The 24,534-nt window shown below is 35.0% G+C and overlaps 1 protein-coding gene across 6 annotated transcripts in view; it reads left to right on the top strand.

Annotated features, from left to right (window-relative positions):
- Positions 1 to 24,534, top strand: part of LOC136029391 (zinc finger protein 420-like) — a 49,129-nt gene that overhangs the window by 1,028 nt on the left and 23,567 nt on the right. For 2 of the 6 annotated variants that reach the window (XM_065707733.1, XM_065707727.1), the window contains exon 2: positions 17,866 to 18,040. In XM_065707733.1, the coding sequence (XP_065563805.1) occupies positions 17,998 to 18,040 (43 nt within the window). In that variant the 5' untranslated portion in view covers positions 17,866 to 17,997. Of the gene's footprint in view, positions 1 to 5,071; positions 5,280 to 7,048; positions 7,303 to 9,135; positions 9,286 to 17,865; positions 18,041 to 24,534 lie in introns of all 6 variants that reach the window. The other 4 variants (XM_065707731.1, XM_065707728.1, XM_065707729.1 and 1 more) reach the window with 4 other exon arrangements.

Here is a 24,534-nt window from a genome sequence, read left to right as displayed (position 1 = left end):
ACTAGAAGTAAAAAGTGACTTGGCCCAATATTCAACAAAACTAAAAATAGAATTCTCATGATAATTGCTACACCAGCAGTATTGGCTTTTTATGCTGGTTCTAAATAGGCTCTGTAAAATTCTTTCAGTTTATTGCTATCCACCCAAAACCAAAAATCTAAGAAAATTTGCCTGAATTTTGAAAAAAGAGAGAACAACCCCAAAAAAGCAAGCAGTCTTATTGAAAATTCTTTTATTAGATTTGTTTTATTCCCAACAGTGATTGTATTAAACTGAAGGTCCAAGATAATTGGAAGAGAGCTCATTCAAATATAAAATTTAAAGCTCTCTTTAAGTTACCATATAGGTTAGGTCTATTCTGCATTCTCTGATTTCTAGGCAGTGGTGTAATTTTGTTGAAATCTCTAGGGAGGAGGAGTTGAGCCAATTTTCCCAAATCAAGAGAAAATGACATTGAAATCTGAAAAATGAGCCATTTGTTACCATAAAGGTAAAGATATACTAAAAAACTGACCTGTTTCTCTTGATACTTGAATTATGCAGGCTTATTTTAGTTTTGACAAGATTTTTACATAATAATTACAGTAATTATTATGTATAGATAGATAGATAGATAGGTATATTTCAAAAACCCATGGGCCATATACACACAAAAATATAAATAAATAACAAACAAGCAAGGAAATTAACAACAGTACAAACACGCACAAAAAACAGAATTCAACACAAAAAGTACCTAATCTAACTACAAAAGAAATTAATCATATAAAACTTTTTCTTCTTATTAAAGATTTATCTATATATACTCCCACTCGAAATATTGTGGTTGGGTTACTATTTTGTAGAATACCCGGAAGCATCAAATTAATCTCATGCAAATAAATTTCCCGTAAATCCAAGAGCACCAGGCATTTCTGGAGAAAATGTTCCAAGTCTTCATCATCATCTTTACAAAGGGGACAAACATACCGCCTATCAGGACCAACTATCATTTTATTTTTGTAAAATGTTTTTTGCCTGTTCTGGATTGGAAGACAATTTGCCCTAAGCTGGATCCAACAACGTAGAATCATAGCCGGTAAATTAAATTTAAATAAACTTCCTCCCCAAAACCAGGTTTTGCCTGATTATAATGTTGTAGGGTTGTATTTAAAATAAACTTAAATAAATTAAATTTAAAATAAACTTCCTCCCCAAAACTAGGTTTTGCCTGATTATAATGTTGTAGGGTTGTAGAATCAAAAACCAGCCCTTGCCAATGCTGAATTTCCTGACTTTCTAATATAAATCATACCTGGCTTTCTAAATTTGTTGGTACATCACAAGAGCAAAGACCATTATTCCATAAATAAGGCATTCCTACTTTTTCTAGTAATGATTTAATTTGGGATGGCCATGAGGTTTTTAAACCACATTTCAACATCTCTTCAACATACTCTTACTAGTCTGTCTTCATTACTCTTAGTTAACTTCAACCAGAATCTAAGCATTAAAATATACCTACGTAGCTTTAAAGAAAACAGGCCCATATCACCTTTCAGAATCTGTGAATGAGTTGTCTGATCTAGACCAAACACTCTTTTATAATACTGGAGCTGAAGGGACTCCAGTTGCTGCACCGTTTCTCCACCCCATATCTCTGCTCCATATTCTATCATGGGTAAAATTTTTGTGTTAAATATTCTTTTATGCATTTTTAGGTTTTTGATCCCCATTATCATTGGGTTTCTAAATATAGCTGACATGGCCACCCTACCTCTCTTAATTATTTCATCAACATGACTCCTTAGGCTTCCATTTTCTGATAAGATAAAGCCTAAATATTTTATTCTTTTACTTATAAATAGTTCCTTTTTATTAAATTTAAATGTATATTTTCCATCATCCCCAACCTTCCTTTTTTTAAAAATAAAAACTTTGCTCTTTTCAGTATTTAGCCTTAACTTTTTTATGTGCAAATATTCTTCTATGAGATTCAAAAGACTCTGTAGATCTTGTGGTTTATTAGCCACCAAAGCAATATCATCTGCAAATAATAAGAGAGATAGTTTTTGAGTCCCTAGGCTAACTTTCGGAGCCCATCTATTCTCTAGAAAATTAACAACATCATTAATATAAATATTAAACAACTTAGGTGAAAGGGTGCTGCCCTGTTTTACTCCCCGCTTAATATCAAAAAGCTTTGAAAACCTATTACCAACTTGAATGATTCACACAAGTATACACAAGTATACATGCTCACTATCAATCTAACAAATGAATGGGGAAGGCCAATATTTAGCATGGCATCCTTCAATAACTCTCTGTCGACACTATCAAAAGCCTTATGGAGATCCAGAAATCCCACATAAAGACAAGTTTTACCCTTTCCATATTTATCTATTAATGCCTTTAAAATAAACACACTATCTGTCGTCCCATACCCTGTCCTGAAACCTCCTTGTTCCTCATGTATTAAATTATTTTTATTTAACCAATTGGAAAGCCTGGTATCTAATATTTTCTCCAAAATCTTACTTAAAGCAGGGACAAGTGCTATTAAACAATAATTTTCATGAGCCTTCGGGTTTCCTCTCTTAAAAAGTGGTATAAACAATGATGTCTTCCAAGCGCTTGGCCATTGCCCTGACCTTAACACCTTATTACAAAGAAGAACAATTATCAGCATCAAAATGGAAAGAAAATTCTTAAATAACAATATTGGTATACCATCAACACCCGCAGCAGTAGCACCTTTTAAATTCTTAAATATTGACTTAATCTCTTGGCCATTCACATCACCCACTAAATCGTAATCATGTTCTCTCATGGGATAAATAACCATCTCTGGGGTATGCGCTACCTCCTGAAGATCTGCACAAACACCTTCTAAATTATTTAGGTAATCAGGCCATGAATCAGCTTCCAGAACAGCCTGGGTATTAACATTTCTCCTTCCACTATCATTCTTTATATAGCCCCAAAACTTTTTAAAATCTTTATTTCTAAAATCATCAGCAATATCCAGTTTCTTCTTATTCTCATACTCTTTTTTTTCTTTTTATTAAACATTTATATTCTCTTCTTTTATCTTTATATTTAGCCAATTTTAGACTTTGATCTTCCACACTATCAAATTCATTCAAACGATTTAATAAGTATTTTGCTTCTTCTTTCATTAACTTGCAATCCAAGTCAAAATATCCCTCATTCTTTTTTAATTTTTTAGTCAGGCCACATGATTCTGCACAACTGCCCATTATTTCATTTAACAGCATAATTACACTATGTGCATCTTTTTCATTGTCTTCTAGCACTTACAACTTATTTTTTACATGCGAGTCCAAGAGCTCTCTTCTAAATGCCTAAATATCTTTATCTGTTAAATCATTTCAAATTCGTTTTTCTATAAACTGTATTATAGAAATTTCTTACTCGTGAACTGTGGTTCACAAACTGCCCAATCTTCACCTCAAGCATAATAGCTCTATGATCAGATCCAACTAAATCTAATGCTCCCATATTTATTGATTCAGGTACAAATTGCATATTAATTAGCACATAATCTACAACACTTGGAGTTGGACCCGAAAGGCAAGTGAACTCGCCCCTACCCTTATCATTCCCAAACCTACCATTTGCAATCATCAGACCATGTTCCCCACAAAACGCCAGGAACTTTCTTCCCCATACATTTATTTTTCTTTTTTCATCCTTGTTGCTTTGTGGTATTCTACAACAAATTGGGACAAAATCACCTAAATCTGGGATCAACACATCTGGGATCTCAGCCTCCATAAGCATTGAAATCCCCATTAACACACAATCCAGATCTTTATAACTTTCTTGTATTAACGAAAATTCTTCTCCTAAAATTTCCCAAGTATTTTCTCAATTGTACAAACTATTCTGTGGAGGTATATACACTGCACCCAAAATTAATTGCTTCCCACATTTCAAATAAATAGACAGCCAAAGCAAGTTTTCAGATCTACTACTAATTCTCTCATAGCTGTCAATAGCAGATGCTTTAACCAAAACCCAAATGGCACCATAATGTCTATTATTTCTTGCTACATTACGCATGGTCTGTTCAACAAAATACCCGGGGAGAGGTGATATAGGAGAACAATCATTCCATGTTTCAACAAGTAAAATCACATCAAAAGAAAATAAATCGTCATATAAATAGGTCAATTCATCACGTAATCCTTGTATGTTCCATGACACTAGACTCAGTATGTGGCCCTCTATATCCTATGTTTCTATGCCTTCTGTTAGCACGTTAACATCACTAGCCTTTGGTTGAGATTGCTCGTTACTAGTCTTAGTCAGGGGAAAGGCAACATGATAATACTCACGAGTGCGGTTATTTATATCCGCTAACTCACTTTGGTGTTTATTGTCATAAAAATCACGTGAAAAACCACCACAATGTCTCTCATTAAACTTCTTTCTTGGCAAATGGCTTCCTTTGGGTGCTACATTACGAGTACCTGGTCGAAACAAGTCATTTGGGCTGACAATAGCACTAGCAGGTCTTTTAGCTGTCAATACTGCCCGAGGAGTGCTGGTCAATGGTACTAATGTCTCAGTATCACTATCACTGGCATCACTAACTAGCCTCATTCGAATATTATTGGGATCATTTGGGAGCCTAGCACTAAAGGGTGGACCAGAATTTTGTACTGGCTTCAAATTACGCTTAATCTCAACTATTGAATTTCCATAGGGTAAATTTTATAACATAAAAACCTTTCCCCAGGGGCTGTAGGGGGTGATTTTATCTCCAAAGACATAGTTATTGGGCTTTTCAACTATACTGAAGAAAAAAAAACTATCTCAAAATCTTAATTGGCAATTTTGGGAAAAAAGTGATATGGGAGGGGGCTTAATTGCCCAAAAAAATTTTTGGTCACTTGAAAAAGACAACACTAGTGTTCTTCATTTCCATAAGAATGAACCCTCTCTCAACATTTTAGGCCCACTGGGTTGATATAGTCACCCCTGAAAAAAAAAACAAAAAAACAAATAAACACTACATCTATGATCTTTCTTCTGGTGAAAATTACAAAATTCCACATTTTTGCAGATATGAGCTTACAACCTCTACAATAAGGTTCATTGGAATGCTAAATCTGATGGTGTGATTTTCATTAAAATTCTATGGCTTGAAGGGGGTCTTTCCCCCTTTTTTTGAAGATCAGACAAATTTTCTCAGGCTTGAAGCTTTTGATGGCTAAGACTAAACTTAAGGAAACTTATATATTTGGGATCAGTATATTAAGCCAATTCTTTTGGTAGGTCTATTGGTATTGAATTTTGTTTTTAATTTTTTGGTTACTATTGAGCCAGGTCACTCTGTACAGTTTGTTATCATGAACTCTTTGATTACCCATCAAAATTCAAACAGAGATGGTTGAAATATTGATTTTTTTTTTCTGCATTGCCAAAAGTATTGTATTCATAAAACCTTACAGTTTCATGGTATGTAGCCCTAATTGAACAAATAGAAAAGGTTTTTCAAATAAAGTAAGGAGTAAGTTTAAAACTTAAAACAAATATAAATTACTCTGTATATAAGGGGGACTGCCCCCTTCTCAACTTCTTGTTCACTAAACAAAGTTTTTTAGTGCCTTGAAAAATCTTGTCTTTCCAGTTGGAAATTTCCTTAAAAAATTTGAAAAAAGCCAAACTTCACAGTAAAGAGTTATGAGCTAAGAAGAAGACAGTCCCCTTCGTTTAAAGATAAATCCATTCAAATATGTTTCAAATCTGTTCCTTGCTCTCATCTGAAAAGCTCTTTTTTATTTGATTTATTATTGTTTTCCAAATCACACCCAGACTTAACCAAGATATAATTTAAGGTACTGGTCCCTTAAATCCCTGATTAATTGCTTTTAAAATGTGTAAATAAGTGATTTTATTTTCATTAGAACTGTCCTTTGTTTGAATTTGCAAGATCAATTTAGGATAAAATTTGAATATACCAAAAAAGTTGCCAGTGAATAGTGATATTAGTGAAAATTCCTTGTTAATATCACTACTAAAGAATTTTGGTTGAATGAAAAGGAGTATTATTGTTAATTGGGATTAAAAATTTGTGCAACTTTTGATCTTCTACATAACTGAAGCCATCACTATCTCTACAAGAGGGTGTAAAAATAGAAACCATTTGAAATTGCTGAAAACTAAGTTACTAGTAATATTTGTCATCCCAAAGAAGTTTCCTGGTGGGGCTGATGATGACCTCCCTTGCCTTTCTCACCTCTGTGCTGGTAGACATGGGAATGTAACATTTTAGCTGTATAGAGAAAAATTTAATTCATTCTTACTCCTGCCCTGCCTCTTTCAACATTTAACTGAAACCTTGTGAAGAGTAAGCAGTTTGTCCATTAAATTGTTCTTTTTAGGAATATAACCTACCCTTAACCTAAACAATTGCTCACCCCCTCTCATTATAGCTGATATGGAATTACAATCACCAAACATAGCCTAATTTCATTACAAATAAAGCAAATCAACTTAGATGAATCCAGTACTGCCACCATATGGCATTATTACTTCTTTTGCAACTGGGAAGCCTAAAATATAGTTACTGATACTTTTAAATCAATTAGCTTCTCAGAAATTTAAATTGATTGCAAATTCATCCTCTTTGGGATAGTCATAGTTTGGTGCCCTAGAATGGCAGAAAACAAGACTTTTCCCTGAGTGTAATTATGCTTTGGGGCAGGGGGGGGCAACTGTCCCCTCCACACCTAAGTTTGCCCCCTCTCCCCAGCTGAAATTTAGTTTCTGCAAAAAATCTTGTCAAAACAAAACGACTGAATCCATTGTTGTACCAGTTCATGAAGGGGTCAGGCAAGGCTCAGTTGTGTCTCCGACTTTGTATAACAATAGCGTTCTGCTGGCATAAGCCCAGGTAGCTATGTCTTGTGTTTCAAAAGGGATCAATGTTTTGTTGATGGTGTATGCTGAAAATGTGAAAAATAGTTTTATCATTTAATGTGTAAATCAGCTGTACTGTTCTTCAATGCAGGGTATTATGAGAATGAAATTCCTTTAGGTGATTCAGCTGTTAAGCCATGTGAAAGCATTACCTGCCTTGGTTTACCAATTGGTTGAAGCCTCTACTCGACAGGAATGTTGCTTTTACAACACGTAGAGGCAAAAATCCGGATTGCTTATGGATCAATCATTGGTAACAGACATTGATTCTGCTGTAGATTCCTTGCGTTGCCATATAATGCCATTGCCCTCCCACATGTACTGTATATAGCCCGTTTTTGGAATTATTTGTTGTCCACCCAATGTACAAAAGTAAGAGTTCTGTTTTTGATTCATGAAGTTCCTTCTGAGACTTCCTCCATGGACAAAGAACTCATATATAATGCATAAATACAGAGTGTCTGATCCAACAGTTTGCATTAACTGGGTCGTATAGAATTTCCTGGAAAAGGCTAAGGGAAGGACGAACCCTTGGCTAGCTATCATGTGTCAGTAGTTTTGTTAGTGTACATAGTGTGTGTTTACTTATGGTTATGTTCATAGTGTGATTTTCTTCTTTTTTCCCATTCATACTCTGATATAATTCTAGTGAATCTTTGGGTAATAAAAGTACTTACTTACTTACTTACTAAAATAAGCCTGCAGAATTCAAGTATTAAGAGAAACAGGTCAGTGTTTTTAGTATATCTTTGGCTCTATGGCAATATGGATAATTTTCCAGATTTCAATGTCATTTTTTCTTGATTTGGGAAAATTGGCTCCAACCCTGCTCCCCAGGGATTTCAACAGAATTACACTACTGCCTAGAAATCAGAAAAGGCAGAATAGCAACTTGCAATTCCTTCCCAGGGAATGAGTTTGGTAAATATTGAACAGTTCATATTATTGACCTACAAATAAAGTGAATATACCACTAGATGCCATTTTTATGCTCTTTCTGAATATAATAATTGCTTTTTTTGCAAATTCAGTTTTAAGCCTTTTTTGTACTTTTGAAAAAGGTTTAAAACAGGTACTTTTTTTTACCATAAAACACATTTTGTTAAAGTTATGTAATCCACAAGCATTGGTTTGTCATAATTAAGTTGAATAAAAAGTTGAAATGTCCACTATATTTGTAGGCCTTTTAACTGCATTTCTGATTTCTGAGGGGCTGAATGGCTCATCTGGAGGAATATCTGCTTGTTTTCTTTGACTGCTGGACTGGGTATCATTTGGAGGGACAGAAGGGCCATCATTATTTAGAAGTGTCCCATCCTTGAATAGGACAGGTTCTTGTTCTATTTATTTACAAAGTATATACAACTACAAAATGGTATGCCTGGCTGAGAGTCTATTTTGTATCACTGGGCAACCAATGACAAAACAAAATAGAACATCACCTAATATATTACTGTAATTACACACAATCTTACTCTTTTATAAATAAATAAAGAGGGAAAAAATGTATAACTTACCAAGCGTCAACCAAAGCCAGCAGCCAAATAGAGAACTTAGCATAACAAATCACCAAAAAAAAAATTATATATATATATATATATATATATATATATACATATATATATATATTAATTAAAAAAAAGAAATGATGACAGGGTTAGAGTTTTTAATTACCCTTGTAGTGTACCAATGGAAAGACCAAGATTAAGACCTGACCTATGCACATTCCAAAGTTTGGTTATTCAGTGCCTGAGTGAGAACCTCAATCTTTTAGTGCACGCTTGGGGTTTAACATACTTAGAACATCCCCTCGTTCCATAATCATGCTCATGTGGTTTAAATAGTTCCGTTGCATAAAAATTATTCAGCAGAACCTTGGCAAAATACTTAATACAAAACATTGTTCTATGAAAAGATAATAATAACTCCAAAAGTAATATATTAAGGAAAGAATATCTACTTTTAACTGGTGATTTTGATGGTAGGGATATTGGGGAGGGGATGAAAGTTTTTAGGATATGCAGTGCTTTATTTTGCTGTCTCGAGTTTTAAATGTATCCAGGAAAATAAAGGGACAATAACTCAGATAAGAATGAACTTGGGCAAAATGTACCAATCTCATGCATAAAGAGGTAGAATAAATTTCAAATGCTGCAATATTCTAACAGTCCTTCCCCCTGTAATTTATCAATGTGTTCCTTCCAGCTCATATTCTGGTCAACTAGCACACCTAGATATCACAGAGTAGATGCACTCTCTAAATAAGTAGATTCATCAATGGATTGTCTACTAATTTCATATAGTGACTGGCCAGTACAAGAGAAAGTCATGTACTTGGTTTTGACATATTAACAGGTAATTTATTTGCATTAAACCGAGTTTCTATCTTCTCAAAAGCTACCAACATATTCTTTTTAAACAACATTTCATAAGCACTGTACACTGTGCAGGCCTAATCATCTGACCTTTCCTAAACCCAAACTGAAGGTCATTAAAACATCCCTTCTCATCAAAAAACTTCACTATGTGGTTGAAAAGACATCTTTCAATCACTTCTGCAAATGAAGATAGGATCGAGATTGGCCTCTAGTTTTTTGGATCTTTCATGTCATCACCCTTATGCTGGGCTAAAACATGTGCAGACTTTAAACAAGTTGGGAAACGTACATTTGAAAAATATAATTTGATAATATGAACTAGAAATTATATAACACCTGGCATTATCTGTTTTAAGAGACTTGTCAACAAGCCATCCTTACCTTCCAATGACCCATTCTTCAGTTGATATAGAGCTTGCAGTAAATCCTCCACTGACATTAGCGTTAGGAAAAAGAGCAATGTAATGGAGGCAGTATGGAAGTAGAATATGCTGAATCAGGTAAGATTCGAGTGGATGCCTCAAGTGATGTTATTAGACCAATATTTGCGAAAGTGCTCATTTAGGACACCAACAAAGTTGTGTTTTCCTTTAACAATTTTCTTGTCTTTTGGTGACAATATTTGGGACAGGTCCCAAAGTGGGAGTTCTATATTCTGTTAGATCTTGGACATGTTTGAACTGGCCAACTGTGTCTTTCTTTTTGCTGCTAGTTCAATTTCATCAGCTTTCCTTGCAGCAAACTGAGTTTGGTCCCAGCGACTGAGTCTTTTCTGTAATCCATTAGCCTATGATAAGTGGCCGGGTCTCCAAGGAGTCTTGCCCTCTGTCATTGCTCTATGACCTGCAGCGTTTAATTAGTTAGCCACAATTTATTTGGAAAACTTCAATTGCCTAGCACCAGTCGTGCTACTTTGCTCATCTGCAATTTAAAATAATTCCAGGCACCTTCTCAGGCCTGAGCTCCAAAACCATGCTTGACTACTGTCATCACTATAGCTTCCAACATTCTAATCTTGTTTTACAGACTTTTGTTTTCTATTCTTCCAAACTTATTTGCAACTGTGAAAAACACCCTGGGCTGTGGCTACTCTACTTTAAAATTTTTTTAAAGGTTTTAGTTTAGCTACTTGTTGCTATCTTGGAAAGGGGTTAGGATAGGAAAATGAAACTTTCAGTAATGAATCCAAGACCAAACACATACTCTGGGAAGGTATTCGCAAGCTACTATATTAACCTCTTCTGATTTCTAACTCTTAGAAATTTGCCTACTTGACATGTCTATACCTATTGAAATTTTGACAAAAAACATTTTACCTTAATTTTAGTTATTCCTCTCTTTTTCTCTGGTTTTAGTTCTGAAAATGTAATTCCTGTTATTTGAGTGGAATTTTAAGCCATGTAAAGTTTAAATTTAGGAAATGTATTTGCATATCTCTGAAACCACATAAAGTGGGATTGAGCAAAGTTATGAAGCCGAAATTAATTTTGTTGTACTTCTTTAAGCAGAAGATCTATTTTGCAAGGTTTCACTTTTATGACACAAAGATTTCTAAATGTCATCAAAGGTCACTTCCTGTAGAGGGAGATTGAGTTAAGGTAGATACTTATGTGAAATATTTTATTTCAGTCTGTAGACCCTTCCCTGAAAGCTCCATTTTCTCAACCTAACCCCTTTCCAAGATAGGGAAAAATAGCTAAGCTAGAATTTTACTAAATCTTTGCTGTACCCATAATCTTTACTAATAATATTGCCTTGGTAGCCTAAATCAAGCTGTCCACCTGATCAATCTTCTTGTTACCCAATGTGACCTTTACTTATTCCTAGCCTTAGTGACTTAGTCTTTTTAACATTAATTTTTAAACATGTTCTTATACCGTGAATTCACAAAAGCTTTAAAAGTTCTTTTGATTGCTAACACTTTCATCTAAGATGCTGAAATTATTGACATAATCTCCAGGAGAGTTTTTCCTCCCCATTTGATTCCATGCTCTCCTATTGTGTTTGCTGTGTTTCTTAGAACAAAGTCTATCAAAATGATTCATATGAATAGGGATACAACTCAACCTTGCTTGACACCTGATTGTATACAAAACCACCTACTAACATCATTTCTTATCTTGACTGCTCCAATGTTATTCAAGTACATAGCACTAATTGTCTTCAAGGTATTTGTCTGGTATACTATTCAAGGATAAGACTTTTGCTAAAGCTCTTCTATCAGCTAAATCAAACATTTGCTCATAATTCATAAAACTGAGGACTAAAGTTGTTTAATGACTCTGGCACTTCTCAGTATATCTAAGAGTGAAAATCTGATCAACACATCCTCTACCCTTCCTAAAACCACGATGTTTTTCTCTTAAAAGACATCTGTTTTGCAAGGTTTCACTTTTGTAACACAAATATTGTTAAAAGTCGTATAAGCGAGTGGGCTCTAAAGGGAGATGAAGTAGAGGCCAGTGCTTCAAAGTATTTTTCCAGGTGATCATTGAGGTCCTGGATACATCCCTTAGAGTTTCATTCACCCGCTTGACTACTTTCCAAGACAGTAAAAACCGCCCCAATTACATGACTACATGGGAGCCATGAAACTAAAGGATGACAGTCCTTTTTTTCATTCAACACCTCACACTTTTGATGCAGATGATATTCTTGTAGTCTACTGTGCCTTCAACATTCTGTATTGGAGATCTCACTCTGATTCCTAAGAAAGAAAAAGCTGATGCCCAATGTTACTCTTTTCATCCCGTCACTGTTGCAACTATCACTGTTCTTGAGCTATCTCTGTTCAGTCACGTCACTGTTCTTGAGCTTCTTTTTCAAGATGAGCTGCAAGCAGTTTGGTATACACCTCCACTCTAACTGGGATTTAAACAAAGAACTGGTTGTGCTAATGCACTTACTATAGTAGCAAACACACATATTGGCATGAAATTAATGGGTGAAAGTTTGCTTATTGCTGGTAATGATGTTACATATGCATTTGATTCACTTATAGGCTTACACTCTACAATAGGCCACTTTTTAAAACTGGCAAGAATGGTTTGAACCAGATATATGATTTGCATGCTCAGGAGCATGCCTTCTGTTCCTTAGAGAAAGCTCACATCTGTCTTAAAGGGTGTTCAACAAGGCCCAAGCTTCTTGACTGTTCTTTTCAACAGCTATATTCTGGAGGCTTATGACCAATGTCCTTCTTGCTTGGTATTAGAATCTATCAATCTGTCCTTCATGTTACATGGATGACTTCTCGAATCTCAGTTGCATGCTGCAGCAAATCAGTGAAACTTCAAAATAAATTAAAGAACTTTAAGGAATAATAATAATAAATTAAATTATTATTTATAAATTATTAATTATTAAATTAATTTATTAAATTATACATTAAATAATTCATAATAAATTAAAATAAACTTCAAGTATCCTTTAAAATAAATACTGCAAGGGTGGGCTTCAGTTTAATTTGAACAAATCCAAAAATTGTTTTGTTAAATTAGAAATACTTACCTCCCCTGCTAATAGAACTAGGAAGCTCAGCTCGTACGTTTACCAATCATTTAGTGTATTGGAGCCTACCTATTGGGTCCTCTTGTCAATACATGAGGTGACTTTTCATTGACCATCTTAATTGTTAAATTTTAGCATCTTATGTCTCTGCTATTATATGCAAAATCCAATTTAGCCATTATCTACTCATTACTCTTTATAATGCAGTGACACTCCCTCATGTCTTATTTATTGTCCTATCCTGGAAAATTCACAAAATCATACCAATCTGAAGTCTGTTTGTTGTTTTTCCATTTTGCAAAATATTTATTATATTCACCATTTTGTATCCCCCTTGTATCCCTAGCCATGGAGCCTTTTGAATGGGAATAAGTGTATTGTAAATCCATTTTGAATTGTATTTTGTATTGTATTATATTGAATGATAGATAAACTTCTAAACTAAACCAACTTGGTATAGAAATACTCTATGAGTTCAAAAGTATAAAATTGCTTAACCTTTACTAACTATCTCTCAGGCTATTGCTTGCTTGAGCTATCAGGCTATGGCCTTGGGCTATATATATATATATATATATATATATATATATATATATATATATATATATATATATATATATATATATATACATATATATATAATAATAATTGTGATTTGTGTTTTTTGCAAAGACTTATTTGTGAGTCATTTATGCATGAACATGTTAATGCTGTATTTTTGTATTTGCTTTCACTTTGTTTGATTTTTGTATTATATACTAATTGGTTTTGTTCTTCTTTTGTCAGTATTCTGTTTCCAATTTCCTTTGAGATATATGGAAAGCCAACTTTTAGATCATTTATTGGTTTATATATTAGCTAGCCTGTGTTTGCTTAGGCATTTACTCTTGCTCTATATATAATTTGGAGTTCTTATTTAATTTTTATTGGTTTTGATGATATTTGTCTTACATTAGGCTATGGTATGTTACTATTTTCATTGTTCTGCTAGTGTAAATGTTTTTTTTTTTGTACTGTCTTCTTTTCCTTTTTTTCCATTTATGCTCTGTTCTTTTCAAGTTCTTGTAGATGGATTTTCAATTAGATAAATAAATAAATAATAAGTAAATGAGGTGGACACACTGCTCAATTCTTTTTTGGATGTTCTTTCCAAATATAATAATTATTTCACTTGTAAACTTAATTAAAACCCTTAAATGGACCCTAATAAGTAGTCTACTAGTTCTGAATTACTTTTCTCGAATGGAAACACTATGAAAATCCTGAAACAACTGTAAAAATCCGAAACTTCTTATTTATATCAAACAGTTCGTGGTAACGAACTGTTAGTAAGGAGCGACCCGGCTCAATAGTAAACGAAACTCTAAAAAACGGAATTTCGATACTAAAAGATATATCAAAAGAATCGGATTTTTATGCTGATTTTAAATATATAAGTTTCATCAAATTTAGTCTTTGTCATCAAAAGTTACGAGCCTGAGAAAATTTGCCTTATTTTGGAAAATAGGGGGTAACACCCCCTAAAAGTCATAGGATCTTAACGAAAATTACACCATCGCATTCAGCGTATCAGAGAACCCTATAGAAAAAATTCCAAGGTCCAATCTACAAAAATGTGGAATTTCGTATTTTTTGCCAGAAGACAAATCACGGGTGCGTGTTTATTTGTTTTTTTGTTTTGTTTTTTTTTTTTTCCCCAGGGGTCATCGTATCGACCAAGTGGTCCTAGAGTTTTGCAAGAGGGCTCATTCTAACGGAAATGAAAAGTTCTAGTGCCCTTTTTAAGTGACCAAAAAAATTGGAGGGCACCTAGGCCCCCTCCCACGCTCATTTTTTTCCCAAAGTCAACGGATCAAAATTTTGAGATAGCCATTTTGTTCCGCATAGTCGAAAACCATAATAACTATGTCTTTGGGGATGACTTACCCCCCACAGTACCTGGGGGAGGGGCTGCAAGTTACAAACTTTGACCAATGTTTACATACAGTAATGGTTACTGGGAAGTGTACTGATGTTATCAGGGGGATTTTTTGGGTTTGGGTGTGGGGTTCAGGGGAGGGGGCTATATGGGAGGATCTTTCCTTGGAGGAGTATTTCATGGGGGAAGAGAAATTCAATGAAAAGGGCGCAGGACTTTCTAGCATTACTATAAAAAAAAACAATGAAAATATAAACATGAAAAAGTTTTTTCAATTGAAAGTAAGGAGAAGCATCAAAACTTAAAACGAACAGAGATTATTACGCATATGAAGGGTTCTAAAAATGCTTTAGCATAAAGAGCGAGGTATTTAGGAGGAGATAAATACTTCGCTCTTTATGCTAAAAATTTTTAAAATAATTTGAACTATTTATTCTACGGCCTTTCTGATTCAGGGGTCATTCTTAAAGAATTGGGATAAAACGTAACGTAAGTTACGTAAGTTATGTACGTTTGTTACGTAAGTTAATTCTTAAGTTACGTTTTTTTTTACTAATAAAAACGTTCGTTAAAAATTAAAAGATCTAGTTGCCTTTTTGAGTAACCGAAAAATTGGAAGGCAACTAGACCTCCTTCCCCACCCCTTATTTCTCAAAATCGTCTGATCAAAACTAAGAGAAAGCCATTTAGCCAAAAAAAGAATTAATATGCAAATTTCATTTTAGTAATTTATGTACGGAGAGCCAAAATCAGACATGCATTAATTCAAAAACTTTCAGAAATTAAATAAAAAAAAAACAAGTTTTTTTAAATGAAAGTAAGGAGCGACATTAAAACTTAAAACGAACAGAAATTACTCCGTATATGAAAGGGGCTTTTCCTCCTCGACACCCCGCTCCTTGCGCTAAAGTTTGATTCTTTCTCGCAACTCTACTTTTTAAAACAATAAAAAACTTTAGCGCAAGGAGCGGGGTGTCGAGGAGGAAAAGCCCCTTTCATAAACGGAGTAATTTCTGTTCGTTTTAAGTTTTAATGTCGCTCCTTACTTTCATTTAAAAAAACTTGTTTTTTTTTTATTTAATCATTACTAAAAGTACTTCCTTTTTTCTTTTTACTTGGTCTGAGTTCGTTTTTTTCCCTGGGTTCGTTCCCTTCAGTTGTACTCAAGTCACTCAACTAATGTCATAGATAACAAAAAGTCTATCATCTAGAATTTCACCCTAACCGTCTAAGTACACGGACAAACTTTTGTGAAAAACATAAATGTTATATTAGAGGAAAGACAATTAATTGGATCAATTTATTGAAGCCAACTAATTAGCAAAACAACACAACCAGCATAAGCACATTGCAAACAATACAATAAAATAACAATACATAGTATATAAAAACAATACAACAACAATATAATAACAGATAACAATACAATAAAAGCATTAAAAAGAAGCTCAAATATAACATGCCAAGGTGAACATATATCAAATGTATTTGTAAATTGATGTACAGCACAAATAAAGCGAAAATATTTTTTGTTAGCTACAACATAAATTTGCTAAGTCTTGATTTATTACGTGTTTTTACGAATTTCGGAAATAGTGCAATGACCTTGGAAAGACCCTTAAATGTTTGCGAAATTCTGTTCAGATCAAGGAAATCGTGTTTTTAAAACCTGGAATAAAATTAAAGCTTGTTTAAACCTTAATTAACAAAAGCCATTTAATGCCCCCCAAATTAAATCCTCTGTACAATCTTTTAATCATTAGAAAAAGAGAAGAAGTAGACATAAGAGGTTACAAATATCGTCTCAGGATAGAATTCAAGGTCTGGATTATCAGAACTTGATGACTCTGCTGAAGCCCTGAATTCACTAGAGGCAGTGTGGCTATAAAATAATGTACCAGCTACTGTCATCCAAGAAACATTTTTGACTATATATACAGGTAGGGTGACTTGACTTAACATCTACTAAAATTCAGGAAGTTGACATAGCTTATGGAGCCAACCTATTCCTAGTGAACTAGGAATAATGTACCAGCTACTGTCATCCTACCATGTACCAGCTACTGTCATGTACCAGTTACTGCCAGCTACTTAAAATAATGTACCAGCTACTGTCATCCAAGAAACATTTTTGACTATATATACAGGTAGGGTGACTTGACTTAACATCTACTAAAATTCAGGAAGTTGACATAGCTTATGGAGCCAACCTATTCCTAGTGAACTACCATTTCACTGTCACTATCTTGTCAACAATTTTAGTTTTTTGCAATAATAAATTGTCAACTTATAATTTTTGGGGCCAGATAATATATTGGAAAATCATCAGTGATTACACTTTACTGTATATTTTGTCGTGGTTGTTTGAAGGAGGGAGGACTTTTATTACTCTTTCAAGGGTTAGTAAACCCTTTTCTAGGGATGATCAACACTGATAAATGAAAAAAAGAAAAATTGGGAAAACAAAATTCCTTCTAGGTTGTTACCAAACATTTTGAGAGAGCTAGTAAATAATAAAATAAGGAGAACCTGAAAACGATTTTTGTCAAACCCGCTCAAAACACGCTTCAAACCCAGTGCCTGAAAACACAATTCATATAAAGGCTTAAAATTTGACTTGTAAGTGAAATAATTACTATATATTCGGAAAAGGGCATAATAAGTGTATCTTGTCCCTATGGAAGTAATGGGATTGTCTCAGAATTAACCATTATTTTAACTGGATTAATAAGTCTCTAAAAAAGAAACACATATCCAATTTTCCATAAAGGTGTTTTTGACCTCAGCATAAAAAAGAGACATAAATTTAGTTGATAACTATGCACCAAGTGCAGGAATGAAAAAAAAAAGAAGAAAAGAAACACGCTAGATTAGCATAGGAACTACGAGGGAGATATATGCCATCATAATTATAATTTAGAGATTTATACTTAATGGAACTTTTGAATAAGGAAACTCCTTGAGCAATTTGTGTAACTTTAGGAAACAAAACTTCATTTTTAGAAGAAAGAAACCAAAAAAACATCGTTAATTTTACCCCATTTTAAGAACTAAGTGTAAACTGTATTCTCTTATGTAATTTATATAATTTATGACACAGTCTGAGTCATCTATTTTACTCTCCCTCAGGGATCTTTTGCTGCTACTCCTGTCTGAGTACGTTGAAATTTGCTGCTGATCAAGCTATTTTGATGATTTGTTGGAAGTAACTCTACATTTATTTGGAGAAAAACTTCTGAAGCTACCTCAAAATTCTGATAAATGACTGAAGAGTCTCTTATTTTTTTTGCAAATATTAAGAAGGGTAAGTTCAATAGTTTTGTAGATTCGATAAGTACAAAAATAGGATCTGAATCAAAATGACAAGAAATTATGATATTGTGCCAAGTATATATATATATATATATGTATATATATATATATATATATATATATATATATATATATATATATATATATATATATATATATATATATATATTACCAGCTTCTACAGATAGCCCAAGAGAGAGTCCATAATTACCAGCTCAGTTAGTACAAAATAAGAAAAATAACAGTACTGCAAGTGGTGACATTGCACAGTGACTGTGCAAGTTACTTCTACAGATAGCCCAAGGGATATTCCTTGATTACCAGCTTCTACAGATAGCCCAAGAGAGAGTCCATAATTACCAGCTCAGTTAGTACAAAATAAGAAAACTAACATTACTGCAAGTGGTGACATTGCACAGTGACTGTGCAAGTTACTTCTACAGATAGCCCAAGGGATATTCCTTGATTATCAGCTTCTACAGATAGCCCAAGGGATAGTCCATAATTACCAGCTCAGTTAGTACAAAATAAGAAAATTAACAGTACTGCAAGTGGTGACATTGCACAGTGACCGTGCAAATTACTTCTACAGATAGCCCAAGGGATATTCCTTGATTACCAGCTTCTACAGATAGCCCAAGGGATACTCCATAATTACCAGCTCAGTTAGTACAAAATAAGAAAAATAACATTACTGCAAGTGGTAACATTGCACAGTGACCGTGCAAATTACTTCTACAGATAGTCCAAGGGATAGTCCATAATTACCAGCTCAGTTAGTACAAAATAAGAAAAATAACATTACTGCAAGTGGTGACATTGCACAGTGACTGTGCAAGTTACTTCTACAGATAGCCCAAGGGATATTCCTTGATTATCAGCTTCTACAGATAGCCCAAGGGATAGTCCATAATTACCAGCTCAGTTAGTACAAAATAAGAAAACTAACATTACTGCAAGTGGTGACATTGCACAGTGACTGTGCAAGTTACTTCTACAGATAGCCCAAGGGATATTCCTTGATTATCAGCTTCTACAGATAGCCCAAGGGATAGTCCATAATTACCAGCTCAGTTAGTACAAAATAAGAAAACTAACATTACTGCAAGTGGTGACATTGCACAGTGACTGTGCAAGTTACTTCTACAGATAGCCCAAGGGATATTCCTTGATTATCAGCTTCTACAGATAGCCCAAGGGATAGTCCATAATTACCAGCTCAGTTAGTACAAAATAAGAAAATTAACAGTACTGCAAGTGGTAAGATTGCACAGTGACCGTGCAAATTACTTCTACAGATAGCCCAAGGGATATTCCTTGATTACCAGCTTCTACAGATAGCCCAAGGGATACTCCATAATTACCAGCTCAGTTAGTACAAAATAAGACAAATAACAGTACTGCAAGTGGTAAGATTGCACAGTGACCGTGCAAATTTCTTCTACAGATAGCCCAAGGGATATTCCTTGATTACCAGCTTCTACAGATAGCCCAAGGGATACTCCATAATTACCAGCTCAGTTAGTACAATACAAGAAAAACAAAAGTACTGCAAGTGTTAACACTGCACAGTGACCGTGCAAATTACTTCTACAGATAGCCCAAGGGATATTCCTTGATTACCAGCTTCTACAGATAGCCCAAGGGATAGTCCATAATTACCAGCTCAGTTAGTACAATATAAGAACAACAAAAGTACTGCAAGTGTTAACACTGCACAGTGACCGTGCAAATTACTTCTACAGATAGCCCAAGAGATATTCCTTGATTACCAGCTTCTACAGATAGCCCAAGGGATACTCCATAATTACCAGCTCAGTTAGTACAAAATAAGAAAAATAACAGTACTGCAAGTGGTAAGATTGCACAGTGACCGTGCAAATTTCTTCTACAGATAGCCCAAGGGATATTCCTTGATTACCAGCTTCTACAGATAGCCCAAGGGATACTCCATAATTACCAGCTCAGTTAGTACAATACAAGAAAAACAAAAGTACTGCAAGTGTTAACACTGCACAGTGACCGTGCAAATTACTTCTACAGATAGCCCAAGGGATATACCTTGATTACCAGCTTCTACAGATAGCCCAAGGGATAGTCCATAATTACCAGCTCAGTTAGTACAATATAAGAAAAACAAAAGTACTGCAAGTGTTAACACTGCACAGTGACCGTGCAAATTACTTCTACAGATAGCCCAAGGGATATTCCTTGATTACCAGCTTCTACAGATAGCCCAAGGGATACTCCATAATTACCAGCTCAGTTAGTACAAAATAAGAAAAATAACAGTTCTGCAAGTGGTAAGATTGCACAGTGACAGTGCAAATTACTTCTACAGATAGCCCAAGGGATATTCCTTGATTACCAGCTTCTACAGATAGCCCAAGGGATACTCCATAATTACCAGCTCAGTTAGTTCAAAATAAGAAAAATAACATTACTGCAAGTGGTAACATTGCACAGTGACCGTGCAAATTACTTCTACAGATAGTCCAAGGGATAGTCCATAATTACCAGCTCAGTTAGTACAATATAAGAAAAACAAAAGTACTGCAAGTGTTAACACTGCACAGTGACCGTGCAAATTACTTCTACAGATAGCCCAAGGGATATTCCTTGATTACCAGCTTCTACAGATAGCCCAAGGGATACTCCATAATTACCAGCTCAGTTAGTTCAAAATAAGAAAAATAACATTACTGCAAGTGGTAACATTGCACAGTGACCGTGCAAATTACTTCTACAGATAGTCCAAGGGATAGTCCATAATTACCAGCTCAGTTAGTACAATATAAGAAAAACAAAAGTACTGCAAGTGTTAACACTGCACAGTGACCGTGCAAATTACTTCTACAGATAGCCCAAGGGATATTCCTTGATTACCAGCTTCTACAGATAGCCCAAGGGATAGTCCATAATTACCAGCTCAGTTAGTACAATATAAGAAAAACAAAAGTACTGCAAGTGTTAACACTGCACAGTGACCGTGCAAATTACTTCTACAGATAGCCCAAGGGATATTCCTTGATTACCAGCTTCTACAGATAGCCCAAGGGATACTCCATAATTACCAGCTCAGTTAGTACAAAATAAGAAAAATAACAGTTCTGCAAGTGGTAAGATTGCACAGTGACAGTGCAAATTACTTCTACAGATAGCCCAAGGGATATTCCTTGATTACCAGCTTCTACAGATAGCCCAAGGGATACTCCATAATTACCAGCTCAGTTAGTACAAAATAAGAAAAATAACATTATTGCAAGTGGTAACATTGCACAGTGACCGTGCAAATTACTTCTACAGATAGCCCAAGGGATATTCCTTGATTACCAGCTTCTACAGATAGCCCAAGGGATACTCCATAATTACCAGCTCAGTTAGTACAAAATAAGAAAAATAACAGTTGTGCAAGTGGTAAGATTGCACAGTGACAGTGCAAATTACTTCTACAGATAGCCCAAGGGATATTCCTTGATTACCAGCTTCTACAGATAGCCCAAGGGATACTCCATAATTACCAGCTCAGTTAGTACAAAATAAGAAAAATAACATTACTGCAAGTGGTAACATTGCACAGTGACCGTGCAAATTACTTCTACAGATAGTCCAAGGGATAGTCCATAATTACCAGCTCAGTTAGTACAAAATAAGAAAAATAACATTACTGCAAGTGGTAACATTGCACAGTGACCGTGCAAATTACTTCTACAGATAGTCCAAGGGATAGTCCATAATTACCAGCTCAGTTAGTACAAAATAAGAAAAATAACATTACTGCAAGTGGTAACATTGCACAGTGACTGTGCAAATTACTTCTACAGATAGTCCAAGGGATAGTCCATAATTACCAGCTCAGTTAGTACAAAATAAGAAAAATAACAGTACTGCAAGTGGTTAGATTGCACAGTGACCGTGCAAATTACTTCAACAGATAGCCCAAGGGATAGTCCTTAATTACCAGCTTCTACAGATAGCCCAAGGGATAGTCCATAATTACCAGCTCAGTTAGTACAATATAAGAAAAACAAAAGTACTGCAAGTGTTAACACTGCACAGTGACCGTGCAAATTACTTCTACAGATAGCCCAAGGGATATTCCTTGATTACCAGCTTCTACAGATAGCCCAAGGGATACTCCATAATTACCAGCTCAGTTAGTACAAAATAAGAAAAATAACATTACTGCAAGTGGTAACATTGCACAGTGACCGTGCAAATTACTTCTACAGATAGTCCAAGGGATAGTCCATAATTACCAGCTCAGTTAGTACAAAATAAGAAAAATAACAGTACTGCAAGTGGTAACATTGCACAGTGACCGTGCAAATTACTTCAACAGATAGCCCAAGGGATAGTCCTTAATTACCAGCTCAGTTAGTACAAAATAAGAAAAATAACAGTACTGCAAGTGGTAAGATTGCACAGTGACCGTGCAAATTACTTCAACAGATAGCCCAAGGGATATTCATTAATTACCAGCTCAGTTAGTACAAAATAAGAAAATAACAGTACTGCAAGTAGTAACATTGCACAGTGACCGTGCAAATTACTTCTACAGATAGCCCAAGGGATACTCCATAATTACCAGCTCAGTTAGTACAAAATAAGAAAAATAACAGTACTGCAAGTGGTAAGATTGCACAGTGACAGTGCAAATTACTTCTACAGATAGCCCAAGGGATATTCCTTGATTACCAGCTTCTGCAGATAGCCCTAGGGATACTCCATAATTACCAGCTCAGTTAGTACAAAATAAGAAAAATAACAGTACTGCAAGTGGTAAGATTGCACAGTGACCATGCAAATTACTTCTACAGATAGCCCAAGGGATATTCCTTGATTACCAGCTTCTACAGATAGCCCAAGGGATACTCCATAATTACCAGCTCAGTTAGTACAAAATAAGAAAAATAACATTACTGCAAGTGGTAACATTGCACAGTGACCGTGCAAATTACTTCTACAGATAGTCCAAGGGATAGTCCATAATTACCAGCTCAGTTAGTACAAAATAAGAAAAATAACATTACTGCAAGTGGTAACATTGCACAGTGACCGTGCAAATTACTTCTACAGATAGTCCAAGGGATACTCCATAATTACCAGCTCAGTTAGTACAAAATAAGAAAAATAACAGTACTGCAAGTGGTAACATTGCACAGTGACCGTGCAAATTACTTCAACAGATAGCCCAAGGGATATTCCTTAATTACCAGCTTCTACAGATAGCCCAAGGGATAGTCCATAATTACCAGCTCAGTTAGTACAATATAAGAAAAACAAAAGTACTGCAAGTGTTAACACTGCACAGTGACCGTGCAAATTACTTCTACAAATAGCCCCAGGGATATTCCTTGATTACCAGCTTCTACAGATAGACCAAGGGATACTCCATAATTACCAGCTCAGTTAGTACAAAATAAGAAAAATAACAGTACTGCAAGTGGTAAGATTGCACAGTGACCGTGCAAATTACTTCTACAGATAGCCCAAGGGATATTCCTTGATTACCAGCTTCTACAGATAGCCCAAGGGATACTCCATAATTACCAGCTCAGTTAGTTCAATATAAGAAAAACAAAAGTACTGCAAGTGTTAACACTGCACAGTGACCGTGCAAATTACTTCTACAGATAGCCCAAGGGATATTCCTTGATTACCAGCTTCTACAGATAGCCCAAGGGATAGTCCATAATTACCAGCTCAGTTAGTACAATATAAGAAAAACAAAAGTACTGCAAGTGTTAACACTGCACAGTGACCGTGCAAATTACTTCTACAGATAGCCCAAGGGATATTCCTTGATTACCAGCTTCTACAGATAGCCCAAGGGATACTCCATAATTACCAGCTCAGTTAGTACAAAATAAGAAAAATAACAGTACTGCAAGTGGTAAGATTGCACAGTGACCGTGCAAATTACTTCTACAGATAGCCCAAGGGATATTCCTTGATTACCAGCTTCTACAGATAGCCCAAGGGATACTCCATAATTACCAGCTCAGTTAGTACAAAATAAGAAAAATAACATTACTGCAAGTGGTAACATTGCACAGTGACCGTGCAAATTACTTCTACAGATAGTCCAAGGGATAGTCCATAATTACCAGCTCAGTTAGTACAAAATAAGAAAAATAACAGTACTGCAAGTGGTAACATTGCACAGTGACTGTGCAAATTACTTCTACAGATAGTCCAAGGGATAGTCCATAATTACCAGCTCAGTTAGTACAAAATAGGAAAAATAACAGTACTGCAAGTGGTAAGATTGCACAGTGACCGTGCAAATTACTTCAACAGATAGCCCAAGGGATATTCCTTAATTACCAGCTTCTACAGATAGCCCAAGAGATAGTCCATAATTACCAGCTCAGTTAGTACAAAATAAGAAAAATAACAGTACTGCAAGTGGTGACATTGCACAGTGACCGTGCAAATTACTTCTACAGATAGCCCAAGGGATAGTCCATAATTACCAGCTCA

This window comes from Artemia franciscana, chromosome 7 (genome assembly GCF_032884065.1).
Source record: "Artemia franciscana chromosome 7, ASM3288406v1, whole genome shotgun sequence".
NCBI lineage: Eukaryota > Metazoa > Arthropoda > Branchiopoda > Anostraca > Artemiidae > Artemia > Artemia franciscana.
This window is presented reverse-complemented; position numbering and strand designations above follow the sequence as displayed.